Genomic DNA, 24,514 nt, shown 5'->3' on the forward strand with positions numbered 1-24,514 from the left:
CCCACAATAATCTTCCTGCAAGCAAAGTCAATGGAGTAGCCAGCAGGAAATCTCAAGTTGCAGTTATGTGACATCACGCTTAACAACCTGCAGAGATGCACTTAATTGCAGCCAGAACTAACAGCATATATCAATAGAATTATGTGCAATTTCACTTAACAGCCACATCACTTAATAATGGTGTTGCCCTAGATTCCAAGATATAGATTTATATCTATAAATCTGTAATATGGCTACAGAAAGACAAACAAAATTATTGGCTGTATCAACAGAAGTACAGTGTTCCAAAGGTGCTTTTTCAAGAGGTAACTGGACTTTCTGGTTTTTGTTTGAAGACATTTCACTTCTTATCCATTCAGAGCTGAAGAAGCTTCTTGGATGAGAAGTGAAACATCTTCAAAGAAAAACCAGAAAGTTCAGTTCCCTCTTGAAAAAACAATTTTCGGGAAAACCATGATCTGGATGATTGAATCTCCATAGACATTTAAATAGCCAATGCTATCTTATAAATATTTCAGCATTATATTCACAGTCTGGAAATCAAGATGGTCATCCTATTAATATTAATATTTTTGTAATTTAACTGAAGAAAAACCCTTTTGGCGTGCACTGTGGTTTACAGTAAATGAAAACAAAAAATCGAATCATAAAATTATAATCCTCAGTACAGAATAATTCTACAATAAAGGACTTTCCTTCTCAATCCCCAATATTATGATTGCGTTTCTCCAAAGTGCATGGCAGAAACATTAGACTGATGCTAGTTTTCTTGCTGTCCAATATGTTTAATAGTTGGACTAATGAAATTAGTTTACTACAGGTAGTCCTCGACTTAAGACCACAATTGACCCTAGAATTTAGGTTGCTGTGAGAAAATCGTTAAGTGAGTTTTCTTGCCACATTTGTTAAGTGAATCACTGCAGTTGTTAAATTAATAAAATGGTTGTTAAGTGAATCTGGATTTCCCCCATTGACTTCGGTTGTCAGAAGGTTGCAAAAGGTGATCATGTGACCCTGGGACATTACAACCTACACTTAGGCAAGAAAAACCAAAAGTACATATATAGACTGGGTGAAACCAGACTCAATAGCAGTAACTGTGAGAGGGATCTTGGAGTCTTAGTGCACAACCAGCTAAATATGAGCCAGCAGTGTGCAGCAGCAGCCAAAAAAGTTAATGCAATCCTAAATTGTATTAACAGAGGGATACAATCAAGATCAAGGGAAGTACTAATACCACCCTATAAAGCCTAAGTAAGACCACACCTAGAGTACTGCATCCAGTTTTGGTCACCACACTATTAAAAAAAATGTTGAGACTCTAGAAAAAGTACAGAGAAGAGCAACCAGGATGATCAGGGGACTGGAGACATATGAAGAACGGTTACAGGTGACTGACGGCCATGCCATTCATTTCAAAGGTTGCAGCTGTATGGATGATTGCACCTTGATGGAGCAGCTATCTCACATCAGTCACCTCAAAATCTTTAACTCGGTTAGCCTGTCAGCTTCTCCCTGTGCAAATGCCAGTTCAATTTCTCCTGTCCCTACACTGAAATTCAATGTAGAGAAAAGCAAAGTCTTACACTTAGGCAAGAAAAACCAAAAGTACACCTACAGACTGGGTGAAACCAAACATAATAGCAGTAATTGTGAGAGGGATTTTGGAGTCTTAGTGGACTACCAGTTAAATAGGAGCCAACAGTATGCGGTGGCAGCCAAAAAAGCCAATTCAGTCCTAAATTGCATTAACAGAGGGATATAAGCAAGATCAAGGGAAGTACTAATACCACTCTATAAAGCCTTAGTAAGACCACACTAGAGTACTGCATCCAATTGTGGTCACCATGCTATAAAAAAAGATGTTGAGACTCTAGAAAGTGCAGAGAAGAGCAACAGAGATGATTATGGGACTGGAAACAAAAATATGAACAGTTACAGGAACTGGGCCTGGCTAATCTAGTGAAGAGAACGACCAGGGGAGACATGATAGCAGTGTTTCAATATTTGAGGGGCTGCCACACAGAGGAGGGGGTCATGTTATTTTCCAAAGCACCCAAAGGCTAGACAAGGAATAATGGATGGAAACTGAACAAGAAGAGATTCAACCTGGAAATAAGAAGAAATGTTCTGACAGTGAGAACAATCAACCAATGGAACAGCTTGTCTTCAGAAGTTGTGGGAGCTTCATCGCTGGAAGCTTTCAAGAAGAGACTAGACTGCCATCTGTCAAAAATGGTGTAAGGTCTGCTTGGGTGGGGGTTTGGACTGGATGACCTACAAAGTCCCTTCCATCTCTGTTAATCTGAGCCGCAAAACGAATTTAGATTCGTGTCTTAAAGACAGTATCTCTTGTTTGTGTATCCAAAACAAATGTTGAGTACTATACAAATTATCAGAGGATATTTCATGAAGTGTACCACACTTACAGTGATTGGGTTCAAGCAATTTAAGAATGATTGCTTGGGAATTCATACCAGCCTGAGTATGTAACACTAAATTATAATGCAATTAGCCAAAGATCGTTGTATTGTAGAACCCACAGAATGCCAAGAACTGCAAAGGCTGAAATGGTGATTATTATGCAATCCAAATAAACAAACTTAAAGCACTACTGGAATATTATTATATGAGGTCTTATTTGTTCATCATAAATATTGTTTAGCCTACAATAAATCCTGGAAATGGCCTCTGTAATACTTCTCTGATTGCAGGATAATAAAATAACTTCTTATCTTATGAACTTTTCCTAAACTAAAGAATATTTTTAAGCTTAACTCTTTGTATGTAGTTGATCCCACAGTTATGGCTCATTGGCAACTTGCAGAGAAAATACTAGGCAATGACCATCAACAACAAAGTCTAAATAAAAATAAATGTAAAAATACTGAAATATTTCTTGCATTATTTCTCCCGTTTGGAAGGTCCGTCATTAACGAAACCATGTTTCTGACTGGCATATTTGCCTAGGAAATTCTGAATTCTGTATTTTGCAGGCTCTCAGACAGCAGATTAAATTCCATATTCCTCACCTCTGTTGAAGAGATAGGAGTACAATGCCAGCCAGCATGGCATGGTCTGATGTCAGTGAAAAGGTATATATTAGCTGGCAAGTGCAGAGTCCAATTTCCTGATGCAGTTGAAAACCCTTGCAAGATTATTCGGGTCAAGCAAGAGATATTTAAAAAAGAGAAAGAAAGACAGCCTGTTAAAAGAATTATTGTGATTATTGTAATTTACACTACCTCTTCTTAAAAGAATCCGTTGTCTCTTTTTCATCTCTTTTTAACCAACTAATGAAATTTTGATGTTGAATTATAAGAATCTGTTTCAATCCCCATCTTAATTCAATTTTACACAATTGCAGTGCTTCCCGTATCTCCTTTTGAACAATCCTATAGGATTCTGGTTTCAATCTTGAAGAATTTCAGTCCTCTGAAATGCTTCTTGTTAATAACTCGGTGGTTTCGTTCTTTTTTCAAGCTATTTCCAGAGCCACGGTGGTGCAGTGTTAGAATGCAGTATTACAGGTTTCTTCTGCTGACTGCTAGCTGCTGGCTGCCTGAAATTTGACAGTTCAAATCTCACCAGGCTCATGGTTCTCAGCCTTCCATCTTTCCAAGGTGGGTAAAATGAGGAGCCAGATTGTTGGGGCAATATGCTCAGGGGTGGGCTTCAAAAATTATAGCAAAGGTTCTCTGCCTGGTTGCTGGGTGGGCGTGGGAATGGTGGGCATCCCCTAGTCGGCCTCCTGCACTATGGCGGGGGGCAGGATTTTTGCTCTCCCTGGGCTCCGGAGGCTTTTCCCGAGCCTCCAGGAGGGCGAAAACAGCCTCCCTGGACTCCAAAGATTCTCTGGAAGCCAGAAATGGGCCCATTTCTGGCCTTCCTGAAGGCCTGTTTTTCACCCTCCCCACATGCCCTGCACTTACCTGCATCCAAAACAGGCCACATAGGGACTCCTGGGAGGGGAGGAAAGAGGTAGGTGGGGCCAGCCTGGAATGGGATTTGGGAGGTTCTCTGACCTGCACAGAATCTTAGGGGCTCTCCTGAACCTCTGCCAGCCCCCACCAGCCCACCCCTGAATATGCTGATTCTCTAAACCGCTTAGAGAGGGCTGTCAAGCACAGTGAAGCAGTATAGAAGTCTAAGTGCTATTGCTATTACTGCTCAAACCACAACATACCCCAAGGAAGTGCTTCAAGTAAACAGAACCAGTTTGTTGTAGTGGTAAAAGTACTAATTTAGAGCCAGGGCTGTGTGAATTCTAGTCTTCTCTTAAGCATGAAAACTGGTTGGGTGACTTTGGGCTGGTCACTCTCTCTTAGTCCAATGCATTTCATAGGGTTATTGTAGGGAAAATAGAAGAAGTATTATAAAGGCTTCCCCACCCCATCTGGTCCAAAATTATATTTGAAAAGGCAGGATAAAAATATAATAATAGTCATATTTTTAAAGGCTGCAGATAAATGACTCAAGTTTTAAGTTCTCTTAAAAAAATGTCCATCCCTCTCCCTTCTTGAGTAGGAGAGGAAAAGAGGAATTAAATTAGAAACAAACACTGTGCTGGATACAAGGTCATCTTGACACGAAACAAAAAAGCTCAATACACATATAATAAGGCTGACAGGTCAGGCTTATTTGGACAGTATTTCCACAGAGTTGTGAGCAAAGCTGGGAATGGTTTTGGCCCCAAGGTCAGCTGCAAAGTCTTCTTTGAGCCAGAGCAAGAAATTAGCTCTTTGCCAGAGAAGGAAGCACCACTCGATAACAAAACCAGAAGTTTACTGGGTGAGATGTAGTAGAGGTGACATCCTGAATCACGCTGGGCTTCAACAGGTTGCCTAGAATTACTCAGTCCTTCTCTTTCATCTATCTTGGGAGACTCTTTCAGCATAGAAAACAAGGAAGAAACCCCTAACACCCTAACAGATGGTGGCAGGATCAGCCATTCAAACCCAGAATTTTTAACTACATTAAAATTGCTTTATTTCAACATTGCAAAGCACTGCAATCAGAGGGGTATTCAGCAGGTTCTGGCCAGTTCTGGAGAACCAATAGCGGAAATTTTGAGTAGTTCAGAGAACCTGCAAATACCACCTCTGACTGGCCACACCTCCATCTCTTCTCTGCCTCCCAAGTCCCAGCTGATCGGCTGGGTCTTCTTTTGTTGTCCTGCACAGGAGAACGGAGCTGGAAAGCAAGTTAGTAGGGTGGGGAGGGAATGGGATTTTGCAGTATCCTTCCCCCAGGTGTGGGTAGGGAATGGGGATTTTACAGTATCCTTCCCCTGGGGTGGGGTGGGAATGAAGGTTTTGCCCTATACTTCCCCTGCCACACCCACCAAGCCACACCATACCCACCAAGCCACACCCACAGAACCATAGTAAAATATTTGAATCCCACCACTGACTGCAATACACTCTCTGCAGCGGTGTCTTTGTGCTAATGGCACCCATTTTGTGAAATGCTCCTTCCAATTAAAAGTTGTTAAGCCCCTTTTACTCAATTGCCACTTTCTCAATCCAATGTGGTCTAGAAGAACCCCCCAAAAAATAATCCTTTCCTACTTAGACAGCATGGTCAACCATGCTATTTGGAGATTATGGAAATTATGACAGCCTTTGCTTTATTGTACAGATACCTGAGCATCTTGCCTTCGGCTCCTAGTAGCAAAGTGAGATATAAATGTAATACATTGACATTACTTGAAGGAAAGATGAAATCCATGCATAATGCAAAAATAAAAAAAAAATAACTCTGTCAATATCGCACTGTAAAGAGACTTTACACTTAAAAAAGATTAAGATTAGTATGAGTTGGCCTTTGTGCCCTACTAGAGGGAATGGTGGAGGAAAAAGAATCCTACTCTCCCATGAAGACATATTCTCACATTTTGCGGATGATGATTATTGAGATAATGCTCACTTTTCACTTCGTGCTAGAAATTAAAGGCTGCTATCTTAAACATGCATAACATACTGCCTCTATAGGAGATTTTAGTGCTGAAATTGTTTCATAGGCAGATGCATTCATGAAGGTATCAACAAAGTCAAGATGGCCATTGAAATCATGTGATTGAAATTGCCATCACTGGTTGGTGCCCCAATGCTTGTGTGTTGGGTTAAGATGAAGAGACCCAAATTCAGGTCCAGCTGAATCATGACAATTCATTGGGTGACTGTCTCAGCCTATATTCTACACTGGGTGTTGTTGTAGAGATAAAATGTTAATGATCCCTGTGTAAGCCATCTTCAGCTCCTTGAGGAAAGGCAGAATATAAAACAAATCAAGAAGGAGGATCAATCACTGAATTCATATGTTCCAGTTATCTATGGATTGCTTATTGAATTAGCTAGTGTTGGCTGGCTTCACAAAACACGTTAAGCTAGGAACCATGGCTAAGTTGAATAATGTACTAAATGGTTAAAATAAAACTGAACAACTCACAATATGGCTCAGTACAATGTGTGAAGTTAGTCCATTAGCTCCATCAAAATCAATGCACTTTCAGAGAAAGTGCTTTTAAGGCAGGATAATTTCTATATTGTGATCTTTGTTTTGGAGATCTGAAATGAAGAACAAAGTCAGAAATTCACTTTGCCCATGCCAACCTGTGATGTGATCATTGATTCCAAGCAATAAATGTAACTTGTGACATTGCAAATGGAATAGAAATGAGAATCCAATTTTGAAAATGTCTTTTTCTCAGGTGTTGAAAAGTAAGACAAATTGAAAAGTAAAGGGAATATATTCCAAGCTTAGAAGATGATTTCTATTTTAATTTTACCATGTTCTGGCATATTTATATACATATACACATATAACCACACAGAGAGAGACAGAAACGTAATAAAAGCTGAAGTTTTACTCCATTATAGCAATTTAAAAATGAATAATATGAAGGGAAAATGTACAAGGTGACTTCCTGTTCTTAAAAAAAATCCTTATCTCAAATCTGGGCAGAAATTTAATCAGGCTTATTATAAAACACTTCTCATGACAAGTATTGGTCATTCCTTGGGCCAAAAATACTTGCAAAGGAATTTTAAAAGTTCATGATGTGTGAAATAGGCTCAGCAAGTAAAGGTTTGCAAACTAAGTACACTGGCTCTAGATTTGGCCAGACACCAAAGAGGTTCATGAAATCAATGTCAATTATTGATCCATGTTTGACATCTCTCTGATTCAATGTGTCTCTTCTAAGTATGACCTAATCCAGGTCTAATCCATAAAATGTAGGCATACAAAAATGACACAGAACTGGGGATATCCCAACATTGCTAAATCTTACCCACGCAAAATATTATCCAACGATTTTTAAAAATACACAATTTCTGTATATTATCTCTACAAATGATGAAAAGGAGTAAGAGAGAGAGAGAGAGAGAGAGAGACCAGATATTAAAAGGCGGGGGGGAGAAGGGTTGTGGATAGACCAAGGGTCTTCAATGTTGGCAAGTTTAAGACTTGTGGACTTCAACTCCCAGAATTCCTGAGCTAATAGGACTGGAGGAGGAATTCTGGGAGTTGAAGTCCACAAGTCTTAAAGCTGTCAAGTTTGAAGACCCCCTGGGATAGACAGATGGAGAGGCAGGTCACTTTTTGTGAAAGAGAAGCGGTTTCACCATTCCGGCCAGTATCTTCGGAAGCTGGGCAGCTATCACTTCTGACATCATCTCCGGGAATTCAACACTCAGAGTCCGGGACTGAAGAAATGTGTTGAGACAGTATAAGTGAAGTTGCTTCACAAGCTATATTAAAATAAGAGGGAGAGGAGGGCAGAGGGAATGAGATGGAAATTACATCACATCGGGTCAAATGGTCCCTGACTCAAATTGTCCCTTAACCTACATTATTGTTTTGGCATATATACCGGGCAAACATGATGCGGAGCCAAAATGGGATTGCTTGCTGTTGATTAATGCCATGTTTGTAATCTGTAAACCATGGTTTATTTTTATTTTTATTTAGCAAAGGATGACTTAGAGAGGTTGTGTGAAGATAGCTGGTGCGACCTGAAGGACTTTTCGATATTGTTAATCATTGATTGACAAGTGGCAGTTTCTTAGCAAAAATGTGTTAGAGCTGACTCAGTCCAAATTGACAACTGGGTAATTACTTAATAAAATCATTTGTTCAATATTATATTATCAATCTGAAGTCGTAATGGCTTGTTACAAAACTTAGTGTCCTTTATTCTTGCTATTTTGCTTTAAATCACTTGAGACTTTCAAGAAGAGATTGCACTGCCATTTGTCAGAAATGGTGTAGGATCTCCTGCTTAGGAGGAGGGTTGGACTAAATGACCTACAAGGTACCTTCCAACTCTGATTATTTGTTACTAAATCTCAGTTATCTGATACAACCTGACTAAACGCTGATGAAAATTGAAGCTTAAAATACTGAATCACAATTTAACCAACCACAGCATAGTTTAGGGAAGCGTTTCTTAAACTTTGGTAGCTTTAAGATGTGTGGACTTCAATTCCCAAATGGCTGGAGAATTCGGGGATTTGAAACCCATATATTTTAAAGTTGCCAAGGTTGAGAAACACTGGTTTAGGGATTTGTGTGAACTAAACCCATATGGTTGATTTCCAATTCAGTATGCCATATGAATCCAGAAAACCTCCCACAAATTATAGTTGAATTATATAGGAATGCAAGCAGAACTAGCCACTTTGGCTTACTGAAATCATTGAATACAACTCCACTTGGGGCAAGAACAACGTATGAATACAATATTATTCATCCTAACACTTGTTTTGGGCAAAGGGAAGATCAGGGGAAGTCAATGGCCATGCTCCAGAAATGGAATAAGGCCAGAATAAATGCTAAATACTCTACTCTGTTAATTCTTCCATTTAACATTAATTAATGCCATGCAATTAAATCCAGCTGGAATGATTACAATCTGCCTAGCTCGAGTGATCAGGAAAAAAGAAATAGTCTAATTAATCCTTAAATGACAGACAAGAAGGAATTCTCAGAGCTATGGGCTAGATTGAGAAGTTGAATATACACTCTCAAAAGAATGCCACTGTGAATTACTTTTGCATCGCTGCTAGGAAAATTGCATGAGGTCTCCAGGTGATTACCAGGTGTTGAGTTTTAACTCAAGGGATTCTTTACCTTTTAAAAACATTCAGTTAAAAAAAGTAACTACAGTTTACTTTGCGTATATTGAAGAACTCCCTCATGAAATCACTGATTAGGGAATTCCTGAATTCGGTCACATTAAACATTGCAATCTGAAGATAATTGTGGAAATGAGCCTCATCTAAGGCATTTGTAGTTTTGTGTAGCTCTCCACTCTGGTCTCAGATTGTATGGCCTTCTCCATAACAGTGTTTTCAACCTCAGCAACTTCCAGAATTGCAACATGCTGGCTGGGAACTTCTGGAAGTTGAAGTCCAGACATTTTACAGTTGCTAAGTGTTGAGAAGTGGTGCACTATAGCAAAAGTATACAGTCTTGCAGCTTCTCTTAGAAGAATAGCTGTGGTTGGGAGGTCCTTTGCAAAAGTTCATCTTGTACACACCAGTTGCATCTGTCCCGGGACCAGGGTGTCCTGTTCATAGTTGCTCACACCTTACCTACCTCTCGATAGCATTATTGCAATGTGTTATACATTGGCCTGCCCATGAAGAGTATCCAAAAGTTTCAATTGATTGATGCTTCCAGGACAGATATGGTGAACTAAAGATATGACTCTGTGAAAGGAGAGCTGATAACTGCTTAGGTCAAGGAACCAATGAGTAAAGAGATTCCCTGAAATCTCTCTGGATAAAAAGAGGATGTGATATTGCCCACATGTGCTCCAGACAGCTGCTCCTTGCAAGAGACTGCAGGACATTGGTTTTCTGTGGGTTTGAGCTCTAGAAGATTATAGAAGCAACAATCTTGCTTGCAACTGTGACAGAGACTTTTAAAGGAAATTAAGTTCCCAAATCTCATTTTCTAATAGCTGTTGGAAATTGCTTATGAGCTAATTCTAAGCTACTAAAGACCTTTGGTTTTAAAATCTGAAAATGCTGGGTGAGTCTGCTTTCAATTCTGAACAAAAGAAAATTTTAATAATAAACTTAAGAATTTAAAAGATATGATATAAATAGCAAAAAGCTAAATAAGATTTTGATTTTAGACAGTTATAAATGAACAAAGGGGTCTGGTTAAAATTGGAACATCGAAACTTTTACAGTGAGATTTTGGAATTAGTTATAAAGAACAAACACTTTCTTGTGGGACATAGATCCTGTTTTGGTTTTTACAAAAGATAACAGAAATAAGCAATTTCATGACTTTCAAAAATTGGACAGGAGAGGAGACTAAAGTTTACAGTAAAAAGAACATTTACAAGCCTACAAAATGTTGCAAAATATTATAACAGTAAAAATACTGAAGGGAAATTTTTTAAAAATGGAATCAGAAAATAGTAGTCACAATAATAACAATGTCAGTAATAAAGTCTGCTTCTATGGATAGACTATGTTCAAAATATGCTCTTAAAGAAATGGCAGATGAAGAACAAATTTTATCTAACAAGATGGAAATAGGATTGAAAATAGATTTACAACTGACAGGCCAAGAGAATAATTTAGAAAGGCGATCCTGAAATTCAACTGTGGATGATTATAATGAAATATTATTATTATGCTGATGTGGAATTTTCTTATATGTGTACACTTTTGTGAATGTATGCTCTGCATGTTTTTGTTTCTTTTTCTAGTATTTTTTGCATTCTTATTTTTTATTTGTAACTCCAAGCATTGTTTACCTTTTGTTCCTTTTTGTTGGTTTTTTTTTCCAATTGATAAAAGCAAAACAAAAATTAAATAGAAGGAAAATATGCTTCTCCGCTTTCTAGAGTATCAGATAACCTGGCACAAAACAAGAGTAATATCAACAGCTCCCAAGATAGTACAAAATTATATTACATCATTATAATATAATGATAAAACAAAACTTACATCATGCATGGAGTCCATAAGCTTTGTGAGCTGGTAGAAACGTTGAGAACTGGCTACAACCCCTTTCTGTCGCAGCCCAATCGCTTTGACCAGCTCTCTGATATAACTGGATCTCATATCATCAAACTGATTTTGACTTCTGAGTCCTTCCAAAGGAACTGTGTTTTGGGAGGGAAAAAGGATATTTTACCTCAGGATCAAATTTCAAGCAACAGAAATATACTTACTGTCTTATATTCCGTATATTCAGATTCAACGATTTTGAAACATACATTCAACCATTTTGATTCAACCATTTTGAAACATGGATTCAACCATTTTGATTCAACCATTTTGAAACATGTATTCTTCATTAGCCAGGTTTTCAGACTTTAATGCTCGAATCAAATTCCTGTACTGATTCCTAGTAATCACGAAACAGAGACAAACCTTTTATTGCTATTATATTTTTTACCAGAGATGAGGTCACAATTAAGGTGTGTGAATGAGGTGAATGAATGAGAGAACTAGTTGAACCAAGCATCCTTGTTGCATAAATCTGAACTTATCTCTGATTATTCAAGGGCCAACTCATTCAGACATGACAAGAGAGAATTGTCCCTACAATGCAAGCTGTTTCCCCATCCCCACCCTGGCATTACTTGCAATGTAGAAATGTTTTGGTTTTTTTTTTTCAAATCTCACGGAAGTGCCATACAGGTGGTCTTTGACTTATGACTATAATTGGGACTGGGATTGCCATTGTAAGCCAATTGTAAAAAATTGTATTTGTTTTGATTTATTTGATTTGTCAATTGCTTACAAGATAATAGGAATAAGTATAAATATGAATAAGAATACAGGAAATAGATAAGAATAAATGGAGACAATAGGACAGGGATGGTAGGCACGATTGTGCGCCTATGCACGCCCCTTACAGACCTCTTAGGAATGGGGTGAGGTCAATACTGGATAGTTTAAGATTAAAGAAGTGAGAGTTAGAGGATGTAATAACAGAGTCAGGTAGTGCATTCTAGGCATTGACCACTCTGTTGCTGAAGTCGTACTTTCTGCAATCAAGTTTGGAGCGGTTTACATTGAGTTTGTATCTGTTGTGCGCTCTTGGATTGTTGAAATTGAAGTAGTGAGTAGTGAGACGTCATGAAATGTCACATGACCACGCCACTTTATGAAGCAATCCCAGCATTCTTCAATGGTAAGTGAACACCCACCCAGTGGTGGGCTGCAACTGGTTTAATAACTGCCTAATGCGCAGCATTCAAAATACACCAATTTGAAGCTCAGCTGCTTACTTTCTAGGGCTGCCCCTGTAAGTAGGATACAAAGAAGAAGGGGGAGAAAAGACAGATGTGGCTTACTTGTATTCAAGAGGAGTAGGGCTTTCATGCAAAGGAACTCTTCACAGCTTACTTGTAGCTTGACAAACTCTTGCGGAATTTGCCACATGGACAGGCACAGGGAATAGAATGATGATTCTTTCATCCTCTGTCTTACGCATCACCCAGAAAAGAAAAGCCAAAGCTAAAAAAATTAAGTATCAAACCTGTGGGGAACTTAAAGGCCCTCACTTTGCAATATAGTACTACTTGGAATACAATTCTTACAGCAAGCCAGAATCAGGATTCAGTGACAAGAAGACTGAGCTGGATTGTCTTAAACCAACCTTTTCCAACCTGGAGAACCAGCCTTCGTTCCTTACGAAGAGGCTGCATTATGTATTCTTGTAGACCTCAAGCTTGTTTACCTAAATAGATCCCCATTCCAATAATAACCCAGAAGCTTAGAGTTATAAAGGTACAGTTATAAACTTACAACCTTTGTTCAGTGACTGTTCGAAGTTACAAAGGCACCAGAAAAAACATGACTTATGAACATTTTTCACACTTAGGAATGTTGGAGGTAATATCCATCTGGTTCAGTTCCAAGCTGGGAGAAAGACATTAGAAACATGGAGGATGCTTGGAAAGATGGTTTAATGATGAAACGGAGCCACATGGGTGGTTCCGGTGCAGCTGACCACATGGAGTTGAGAGTATTGAGGGGTATTTATACCTTCTCTTTGCACTTGAACTTCCTGTTCCTGTGCAAGAACAGGTGTTCTATTGGCTGTTCTCAGACTCCCATGGAGGCCATGTGCAAATCCTAGGAGTTTGTCTGAGCTAAGCTTGGTTGATGTTTGTTGGGGGTGATGCAAATGAGATGATGCAATGAAGGGGCTTGTATTCTGAAAGGGTATTGGGAAATTCCTATTATGGCTGAGGGCTAATCCTATTCATCGTTGGATCTTGAGTGAGGGTATTTGCTTATGAATAGAGCTAGTTGTCTCTTTATCTCTTAAGTGCTGACATCTGTTGAGGTCTATTAAGAAAGGTGGGGGCTGCTTTCCTCCTCCAAAAAACTTCTCATCTAGGGAAATATAATATTCTGCCTTTTTAATATTTCTCAAAATATTTATTCTTCTAGGAGAGGGGCGGGTACTAACTTTCTATAGGACCATTGCAGCATTTCAGTAGTTATGTGATCAAAATTTTGCTCAAGTGTGGAGGTAAATTGAGGGCTGCTACTTGTATATTTTTTAATAAGTTGCAGGAAACAAGTCAGAAAAAGCACATGCCAAAAAGAATTTAAATATATTGATTTTCGATTAGTCAAAATTTAATTTTTCTGTTATTTTTCATATTTCTGGATTTTCTGAAAACATTTTGCCTATTGTGCTTAGCAGATAATATACTCTGCTGGAAGTTGCAGTAAGTATCAGAAGTAGGGTTTTTTTTTATATAAGCTCGGCTTATTTGACATATGTATATCTCTATATACATAATATTCTGTCGTTCTTGTCCAGGAGCAATACAATAATGAACTGCATCAGAAGAGGACCAACAAAGAAAAAAAAAATTAGATTCTGAAAATCATTCATTTGAACCGGGCTATGGCACAATGCTAATTGTGACTGATGTTGCCTTCCAACTACAAGAGCTGTACTCAGATCTAGCCATTATTTTGAAGACCCAAGAGGTTTCTTATGACTTTAGGATACTTTTATTAGTCAGAATAACAGAATAACAGAATTGGAAGAGACCGTAGAGGTCTTCTTGTTAGGCAGGAAACCCGCTACCATTTCAGACAAATGGTTATCCAATCTCTTCTCAAAAACTTCCAGTGTTGGAGCAATCACAATGTCTGGAGACAAGTTGTTCCGCGGATTAATTGTTCTAACTGTCAAAGAAATCTCTGTTTAGCTCTAGATTGTTTCTCACCTTGATTAGTTTCCATCCATTGCTTCTTATCTTGCCTTCAGGTACTTTGGAGAATACGTTGACTCTTTTTACTTTGTGGCAATCCCTTAGATATTTGAACGCTGCTACCCTGTCACCTTAGTTTTTCTTTTCATTAAATTAGACGTGCCCAATTTTTTAAACTGTTCTTCTTATGTTTTACCCTCCAGTCCTCTAATCATCTTTGTTGCTCTTCTCTGCACTCTTTCTAAAATCAAGCAGGTTCCTTCTCCAGGATCTCTCCTGGTCTGAGACAGTCAATGATCAATGCACTGCACATAAGCTGCTCATAGGAATATTATACAATTAATATAATGCATCAAAATCAAAGTAACTTCCAAAACCTACATAGCCATGCACTTACATCAGAGTCCACTAATTTAAAACTGCTTTTTGCTAATAAATCAGCCCTCTCAACAAATGAAAACTCTGCTTTATTTGTCACAATAATTCATTGTCTTGATTCCTAACACACTCTTAATATTACACTGGAGAATTACTTGAATTACTTTAATGACAACCCTGTGCTGTTAAACCATTTCATATACTTAGAGCAAGGGTCTTCAAACTTGGCAAGTTTAAGACTTGTGGACTTCAACTCCCATAATTCCTGAGCTAAGATGACTGGAGGAGGAATTCTGGGAGTTGAAGTCCACAAGTCTTAAAACTGTCAAGTTTGAAGACCCCTGACTTAAAGCTACAACTTGGGAAAAATAAGGAAAGCAAGAGAAAAATCTAACATTAATAATGATTTTGTTTTTGTTTTTTTATTGGAATGTCATTGTTTATCTTTTATTTTGAATTGTTGGCCCCATTTAAATCTTTATAAATACCAAAATAGGCTATTAATTGAAGAAGAAAAAATCACGTACAACACCCTAAATCATACTTACTCATTTAATATTAGATCAGGAGCAAAGTACAACATTTGACCACTGACATGCTTATATGATCTCCATCCCATCGCGAAGACCATTAGACTCATCCATGAATACTGGATAAGAGTTATCTGGTCATCAATATGTAAGTTCCGGAATCCTGGAAAGAAAGAAAAAAGGAAAAGGGATGTTAAATATGTAATTAGATTTTGTCACACTTTTCGTTTACTATTACGTATGGCATGAAGACTCCCCTCCCTTAGTTTCCACTAGGTCAGTCTTTCAGAATTGGCAACTTTAAGATGAGTGGACTTCAACTCCCAGAATTCTCTAGCCAGGATGCTGGGGGCATTGAAGTCTTCTGGTTGTTGAAGTCTACTTACTTGAAAATGGCCAAAGTTGTATTGTTACTACAGAAGAATTTATACATACTTAGGAAATAAGAGGACCAAAGTATAATGTCCCTTTTCTCCTGGCTCAGAATTCATACAGAAACAGTAATTAGGGTGCAGCTGAGAGTGACATTAAATCCAGGAATCAACTGAAAACAAGTTATATTGTATAATTAAAAATAGTATCTTTTAGTCACTCCCAACTCCTACGAAACATGTCTCCTCTAGGCATTCAGATTCATACTTAATGCTTGCAAAGATGAAATGGAAAGCAAGGTTGTACTACAGTTGGCAATGAAGCTTCTTCAAACACCTAATATGTGACTTGACTATTTTGGCAAAGTTTTAAGCAGGTAACAGAGTCATTCTTCAAGACAAATGTAATCCTTCAATTCTTTACTTATTCACAGCAGCAATTGGAAACGAAACCAAGGTGAACTAAACATTGTTACGAATGAAGGCAAATAGGATTACGATATGATATTTTCCCATCATTGTTCTAAAGTAAACTATATAATCAAAGTCAAATAGTCATCATATGTAGATTTCCAAAAATCTAAGCCATCTCACTTAACAGCACTCTATTTGCCTACTGTTGTATTAATAAAACATCTGAAACATAACAATACTTTATAAGGATATCTCTTACTAGCTTAGATTTTAAATCACTGAAGTTTTTAAAAACAACATTGTCTTGGCTCCAATCACTGAGAATTTCTTGTAAGCCAAAATATGGACTAGAATGGTTGAATTCAACCCATCAAGATTCTGTTGACTGGTCCTGCATTTTAACATTTTATATCACCCAGGCTATAACTCCTGTCATCCTTATCCATCATGTCAGCTAGCCAAAGTGGGTGTTGACAATGGGAATTCTTATCCAACTTACGTAATTTAGAAAGCTGGCCTTTTTCAAAAGCTGAATGATGTTATCCAGAAAAGGTATTTACCATCATCAGCCCTGGTTTATGGGATTCTATTAAATGCTACTTTTAAAACTTGTTATCAAAAGGTAATATTTAACTATCATTGGAATCTGCCAGTGTTCCTGCTTCAGTCTTAATACTGAAAATGGATACGTTTCTTTCTTTCTTTATTTGTCAATCGCTTACAAAATAATAGGTATAAGTATAAACATGAGTAAGAATACAGAAAATAGGTACGATTAAATGGGGACAATAGGACAGGGATGGGAGGCACGATGGTGCACTTATGCATGCACCTTAAATGCAGAACACACAGATAAAAGACCAGACAAGGTATGGAAAGACTCAGTATGAGAAAAGCAATTAGATGAAACCCAACCTGCAACATCCCTATTTCTGCAACATCCCTATTTCTGCTCAAAATCTTGGGACATTTGTCTCGTTACAAAATGGCATCTGTCTCCTTAAAGTGATCTGTTGCTGGATAGCTAAGGTAAAAGGAGTCTCTATGGAGTTTACTCCGCTAGTTGTTTCCCACTATCGTGGGCGATGCTCATCTCGACCATTTCAAGGCCAGCACTGTCCAAAGACATTTCCATAGTCATGTGGCCAACTTGACATCTTCTTTCTCCTTCTTCTCCTTCTCCTTCTCCTGCCATATCTGTCATCGGACGTTGGCGATCATTCTGGCGATCTTATTTTTTTATCAATAGCCGCATGAAAAAGTGCTGTTGAGTTTTGTCCAAACCAGTCCCTTAGATTTTGAAGTCATAACGTCCTTCTTCTGCCTGGACCTTGTTTGCCTTCAATCTTTCCTTGGAGGATTAAGTGAAGTATGCCGTATTTTTCTGGGTGTCACATCACCTGTCCAAAATATTCTAACTTTTGCTTTTTTATGGTTTCGATTATTTCCCTTGGCTTTCCCAGGCAGCTTATTACCTCATTTCTGATTTTGTCACCCCAACTTATATGTAGCAACCACCTGTAAATCCTCATGACATCATAGAGCGCTATTATCTTCCCATCAAAATGGTACCTATTTATCTACTCCCATTTGCATGCTTTTGAACTGCTAGGTTGGCAGGAGCTGGGGCAAGGACAGGAGCTCATACTATTGCGTGGTGCTCAGACCTCAAACTTGGTCTGCTAGCTTGACAAACCCAGTGTCTTAACTGCTGAGCTATCACACTGTCCGATGAGCTGGATAGCTTATGCCACTAAAAATTCTGAAAAACCCTTTCTTATAATCAAAACTCTAGCGGTATCCATTCAGAACCCACCTTTCCCAAACTGATATTCTTCAGCTGTGTCATACTACTAATTAACATTGTGTATCAGATTTATATTTCTCACTTCATTCAAGAGCTCAAGATGGTATATAAAATGCTCTGCTTTCCTATTTTTCCCCACGGTAATACTGCATGATAAGCTGGGCTTCCAAAGAGTGAATGGTCCAAAATCACTCACTGAACCTCTGGGGCTGAGAGTGGACTAGACTTGACTTTCCTCATTCCTGGACCAACATCTCAACTACCAGATCAACAGCTGTGCTTCGCTGGGATACTTTTAATAGAATAGAGCTAGAAGGGTCCTTGGAGGTCCTCTAGTCTAACCCCCTGCTTAAGCAGGAGACCCTATACCATTTCAGACAAGTGGCTGTCCAGTCTCTTCTTTGAAACCTCCAGTGTTGGAGCACCCATAACTTCTGAAGGCAAATTGTTCCACAGGTTAATAGTTCTCTCTGTTAGGAAGTTTCTCCTTAATTCCAGATTGCTTCTCTCCTTGATTAGCTTCCATCGTTTCTTGTCCTGCCCTCTGGTACTTTGGAAAATATGCTTCTTCTTTGTGGTAGCCCCTCAAATACTAGAAACCTGCTATCAGGTCCTCTCTACTCCTTCTTTTCTCTAGACTAACCATACCCAGTTCCTGCAACCTTCTTCATATGTTTTAGTCTCCAGGACTTAAATTGTTTTAGTTGCTCTTCTCTGCACTTTTTCTAAAGTCTGGACATATTTTTTGTAGTGTTGCAACCAAAATGGATGCAGTATTCCAGTGTGGTCTCACTAAGGTCGCAAGGTAGTAAGATGGTAGGTGTTGTTCTCAGATTGCAATATAGGTTTCAATTAATTCTTGATACTGTAGCGCTGTCTGAAGATGTCTCCGTGGTCATGAGGCCTGCCTGACTAAACACCAAAGCACGGAACTCTGTTACCTTACCACCAAAGTGGTCCCTATTTTTCAACTTGCATTTTTACATGCTTTTGAATTGCTAGGTTGACAGAAGCTGAGACAAGTAATGGGAGCTCAGTCCATTATGTGGCGCTAGGGATTCGAACCGCGAAACTGCTGACCTTTCTGATTGACAAGCTCAGCGTCTGAGCCACTGAGCCACCACGTCCCAAGTCCCTCTCCCTCCCTCCCTCCCTCTCTCTCCCCCTCCCTCAAATAACATTTTATTTTTTGTAAAAAAAAAAACCAATTTATTATGGCGTCTAATGATTTGTCAGCATTTTTCATAAACAACATTGCTCAGAACTGCACACAGTGCCCTGAAAACAATGGAACCAACATCATTTCCAACATTTCCAACATCAAAAGATCCTTCTTACCTGGTAATGACTTGGACCACTTGACTACACAGAGGAGCTGCCTCTCACACAGGTGATTGAGGCTGGTCAACAAAGCACTTGGAGTTTCTGGTTTTGTGTTATCATAACCTGCGTAGACAACTTCTGGCTCAATGCTTTGTAAGACAGTGATCAGTGGAGGGATAAATTGGATGTCTTGGCTTGGTGAAAAAGAAAGCCTCTGCACCAATGTTTGGCTTTCATTTGGAAGGGCTGCTGGCTGTTGGAGTGCGACAACATCTAAGGCTCTTAGCATCTTGACCTTATTAAACTTCTTAAACTTTCGACCTGCAATCCAAGCATATAAGTGTTAGAAGAAACATAAGCACAAAGCAAATAAAATGTCATGATCTATAGAATATGCCATTTAGTTCAATAAGCAAGGTATTGACACCATCACAATGCACTTTAAAAGTGGGCCAAATGCCCTACGTTCTGAGTTAATAATAAACCAAGCCAAGATATCTCCTGGGTGTATCTCATAAAAAGTTTGCCCCTTGTCTCAACCTATCTGTGAAACCACAGCCATCTCCTTCTCTCTATTTGAAACTTACCTGATGCAAATAGCTATGATGAGAAAAGGATGGTGCTCTGATCTTCATGAGACTCTGCAAAAACAGCATTGTGGATGAACTTGACTAACAATGGTTGCTTATCTCTTGAGCATTTAATATTCTAATATTGTCAGTGAAACCAGGAAGGTTGACGAGGCTACCTCTATCATTGGCCACTCCCAAGGACATTTTTATTTTATCTGTTTTTTGATGTCCGCTGCCATCAGGAGTTCTCCTGGCTATTGCTGAGATTTTTGGAAATTAAAGACCAAATACCTGGCAAGCTTCCCAATTGCAGTAGCTAATCTAGACACATTCTGTTCACAGACTAAAAACATGGAATGGCAACCAATAATCTTGGTTCAGAATGCAAGGCCAACAGCCATAGTCAACATGAGGAATCTTGTCGGATGATGGAACCTAAAGCTCAGCATCATTTAAGGACCAAAGGGTCTCAATCTTTGGAGAAAGCTTGCGCACTGCCGCCACACCTGTAATAAATACTACAATTTTCTTTTCTGGAAACAAAACTTACATACAAGTTTCTGAACATAGCAACAGATTTATGTTTGGAACAGGTCTCCCAACTCTGAAGTAATGAGGGAGGAGGGAATGAAGGAAGATGTTTAGGGAATGGATGAGTTTGCTCAGTGGCATGAGAGAGCAACTAGGGAAAATATTAAAATATTAAGCATTAAGTTGGAGTAGAAGGCCCCACAGGCAATATCAAAACTTCCCATTGAATAGGGAACATAATGAGCACTAGTTAAACAGTTGGGTGCAAAATAACTGTTGGCTTGTACTTTAAATTTACTTTGGTGGCCACATATGTACTTCATCTGTGATGTTGGTTGTGCTTTTTCATGATTGTTAGCTGCCCAGAATCACTATGGTGAAATCAGCGGCCATAGGAAGTGAATTCAATGAAATGGAATGGAATGGAATTGAACAAATAACCAGATAGTTGTGATGAGACTTAGGTTAGATGACTGGTGGGACTCCACGCCTCTTGGTTAGCAACAATGTGCAGTTAATCTTATGACTCTGAATCTTTAAAGACTGTCATCTTAACAAATCTTCCAAAGAATAAACTCCAAAGCAAAGAGTGATATCTCTTTCTGGGAAAATTGTGCTGGACTAGTCTAAAGTCAGGGCGAAAAAATAAAACCCACAATGATGTTAGATTCAAGTGGCACATGGAATAATGTGGGGGTGGAAATGGAATAATGATCTATGGATATGTACCCATAAATATCTTTAACCTTATCAGAAGGGGGGGATGCAAATCTGTCAACCCATATACTGTACTTTTTTTGACTTTCATTCTGTCACCAAAGAGACATCTTGATATCTGGCTTGCTGTCAGCCTTTCGAAGAAGACCAGACTAGAAAACCAAAATTATGAATACTAATATCCTTAGTATTACTAAAACCAAAGCTATGAATACTTTTAATATAAAGTTGCAGTAACAGAATCTGGTTCGTCTCCCTTTATCTTGGTGTGACTGAAATGCTTCCTCAAATTACATTTCTGCCCAGGACTCAGATTTCGTTTATCTGCCTGTTACCTTGGTTGGGGGTTCTTCCTCTTTAAAATGATTCATTCTTCCCATTACACTGGCCCATCAAACAACCCTTTGAATCGCTAATGCTTAAATTCAAGCTCAGGCAACCAGTAGAAACACTGAATAATATTGATTAATCTCAGCCAGCCAACCCTGAGTTTCTTTTGGTACTTCTCACTCCCTGGCTAACCAAGGTGGCATTCTGACAAGTATTGCTGAACACGCCTTACTATCAAGCTTTAAGGGGTGCACTAATGTCCCAGTGGGTTCTGCTGGTGAAAAAAATGGCCCCCAAAGCTGATTTTATTGTTGGAGGGAAAAAGACAGAGGTGGGTATTCAGCAGGTTCTGACTGGTTCTGGAGAACCGGTAGCGGACATTTTGAATAGTTCAGAGAACCGGCAAGTACCACCTCTGACTGGCCCCGCCCTCATCTATTCTCTGCCTCCTAAGTCCCAGCTGATCATCTGGGTCTTCTTTTGTTGCTCTGCACAGGAGAACAGAGCTGGAAAGCAGGTTAGTGCGGTGGGGAGGGAAGGGAATGAGGATTTTGCAGTATCGTTTCCCTGGGCTGGGGTGGGAATGGAGATTCTACAGTAACCTTCCCCTGCCATGCCCACCAAGCCACGCTCACCAAGCCATACCACGCCCACCAAGCCATGCCCACAGAACTGGTAGTAAAAAAAAAATTGAATCCCACCACTGGAAAAAGGTTTCTCTCTCAAGCTGGTGACAGCTCTCTGCAGCCAAGCTGAAAGGAATATGGCAAACTCAGCTGCCATTTTAATGGCTCTAGGTAGAAAAATTGCAGTCAAATGAACACCCACATTAAAAAGAAATTAAATTAAAAAGAAATATTTGTCCTTTCACATTTTAGATTTACTCTCTCAAACATTTTTCTGAAAGACTCAAGGAAGAAATATCCTCGAAAATGTACATAGAACAGAATAACAGATTTGGAAGGGACCTTGGAGGTCTTCTAGTCTACCCCCTATAGTATTTGAGACAAATGGCTGCCCAATCTCTTCTTAAAAATCTCCAGGGATGGAACACCCACGACTTCTGGAGGCAAGCCATTCCACTGCTTTAATTGTTCTCACTTTCAGAAAATTCCGAATTTGGGATACCTTGGTTTCTTTAACAGTGATGGAGGGGGGAGGGAAGGGAGGAGGGAGATTTATAACAGTCTTCCAAAATAATTCATACTGGATTTATCCCCTTTTTCCTTCAGCTTTCCACCCATTTCCATCAGGAAGAAAGGGAAGTGAAAATAAACTGCATCAGACAATTCATCCGAAGCAAACTTGTACTGCTAGATGTGGATAATCTTTGCAGCAGGTGAAAAAAAATGTTTAGCAATTTGTTATTTCCTGACAGAAGACCATGATTCTGCCTGCAAGGTCACCCTGCCCCTGTAGTTTTCTAAAGCAGAGAGCTTTGTGTTCATTCCAGAAGGAGTGTACCCAGGCTGAGAGAACAAAGCAGAGTGATATATTAAGTTTTCAATGTGGAATCTGAAGTAACATCTTGTTAAAAATCTGACTTGGGAAACTAAGTCAGCTCTAAGCTACAGATTCCTCCTATATTTATATTTTTCCAGCAGACATATTTATCTACTTTGGATGGACATTTGATTGAAAGAGCTCCTTTCTATGTTTCTATTTGCAGGAACCTTTTTTTTCCCTTGCTCATCACTTGGATGTCCCAATCTCCAGTTGGAGAACTACCTTATACAACAGGGGTGGGAAACACCTCTGTGTTTTTATGACTTGTGGACTTCAGCTCCGTGGTTTCTTCCCCAAACCCCAAAAACTTTAACCTTAGACTGTCTATTATTGACCTCATCCTTTTCCTAAGAGGTCAGTAGGGGGCATGCATAAGCGCATCTACGTGCTTACCGTCCCTGTCCTGTTGTTCCTTTTTATTTTTCTTATACATATGTATTCATAACTATGTTTATACTTATACCTGTTATCTTATAATGTTCACCGCATTATAAAAAAGATGTTGAGATTCTAGAAAAAGTACAGAGAAGAGCAAAAAGTACAGAGAAGGATGATTAGGGGACTGGAGGCTAAAACATACAACAAACGGTTGCAGGAACTGGGCTTGGCTAGTCTAGTAAAGAAAAGGACCAGGGGAGACATGATAGCGGTCTTCCAATATTTGAGGGGCTGCCACAGGGAGGAAGGGGTCAAGCTATTTTTTAAAGCCCCTCTGGCCAGACAAGGAATAATGGATGGAAACTGAACAAGGAGAGATTTAACCTGGAAATAAGGAGAAACTTTCTGACAGTGAGAACAATCAACCAATGGAGCAGAGAAAAACTTCTTATATCCTAAATGTCTACAGAGATTTTCAGTCATCCAGGTCATGATTGTCCCAAAGGTGCTTCTTCTGGAGGCATCTGGACTTTCTTGTGAAGCTTTCTTGTGAAGCTGAAGAAGCTTCTTGGATGAGAAGCAAAATGTCTTCAAAGAAAAAACAAGAAAGTCCAGCTTGCCCTCGGAAGTTGTAGGGGCGCCATCACTTGAGACTTTCAAGAAGAGATTGGACTGCCATTTGTCAGAAATGGTGTAGGGTCTCCTGCTTGGGCAGGGAAGGTTGGACTAGATGACCTACAAGGTCCCTTCCAACTCTGATTATCTGTTAAATCTGTTATAATCGCTTGACAAAGAAAATAAATAAATAAAATTCCTGAGCCAGCCAGGAATTCTGGGAGTTGAAGTCCACAAATCATTAAAGGGACCATAGTTCCCTAGCTCTGTTTTACAGGGAGCCCTTGACTCAGATTTTTCAGCACCTCCAGAGTCACGTGATGAAAATCCGGGTGCTTGGCAACCAGCATGCACTGTATTTACAGGGCCCTGCGAACATGCACCATTTGCAACCTTTCCCAGCTGGATTTCGATAAGCAGAGTCAATGGATTGGTGGGGAACCAAATTTGATTAACAACTTCAGTACCTGCACTGCTTAACAACTGCCCTACTTAGCAACAGAAATTAAACGGCCTTAAATTTAGGTCAGTACTGAACTGGACACCTATCGCATGAACAGCATGTCTTCAATTGCTGTTATTCAACCCCAAGCTAAGGAAGGGAGGGAAAAAACTGGGTGCAAAAATAGACTTAATTAAATAGGATTACAATTAGAATACCTATTGATAACCACAACCATCAGGGAAAACTATACAATCAGCTGGTTACATTATTCATTGATGTAAGCAATTCTGGAATGCTGTGGAGGCAGAGATCAAAAGGAGCAGAAAACAACTAAGGGGTTATTGTGTATGGCAAGCTAATCTTGCACCATTATTCTCAGCTC

General features: G+C 39.1%; 1 protein-coding gene across 2 annotated transcripts in view; it reads right to left on the reverse strand.

Annotated features, from left to right (window-relative positions):
- Positions 1–6,761: 6,761 nt before the first annotated feature.
- The window catches only part of PGR (progesterone receptor), a 94,164-nt gene continuing 76,411 nt past the window's right edge, over positions 6,762–24,514 (reverse strand). For both annotated transcript variants that reach the window (XM_026706905.2, XM_087937085.1), the window contains exons 4-8: positions 19,054–19,359; positions 15,142–15,286; positions 12,332–12,462; positions 10,974–11,131; positions 6,762–7,754 (exon numbers count right to left, since the gene is read on the reverse strand). In XM_026706905.2, coding sequence (XP_026562690.1) covers positions 7,599–7,754; positions 10,974–11,131; positions 12,332–12,462; positions 15,142–15,286; positions 19,054–19,359 — 896 coding nt within the window. In that variant the 3' untranslated portion in view covers positions 6,762–7,598. The remainder of the gene's footprint in view (positions 7,755–10,973; positions 11,132–12,331; positions 12,463–15,141; positions 15,287–19,053; positions 19,360–24,514) is intronic.

The sequence above is a fragment of the Pseudonaja textilis genome, chromosome 7, assembly GCF_049901715.1.
Source record: "Pseudonaja textilis isolate UNSWEBS1 chromosome 7, rPseTex1.2, whole genome shotgun sequence".
NCBI classification, from domain to species: Eukaryota; Metazoa; Chordata; class Lepidosauria; order Squamata; family Elapidae; genus Pseudonaja; species Pseudonaja textilis.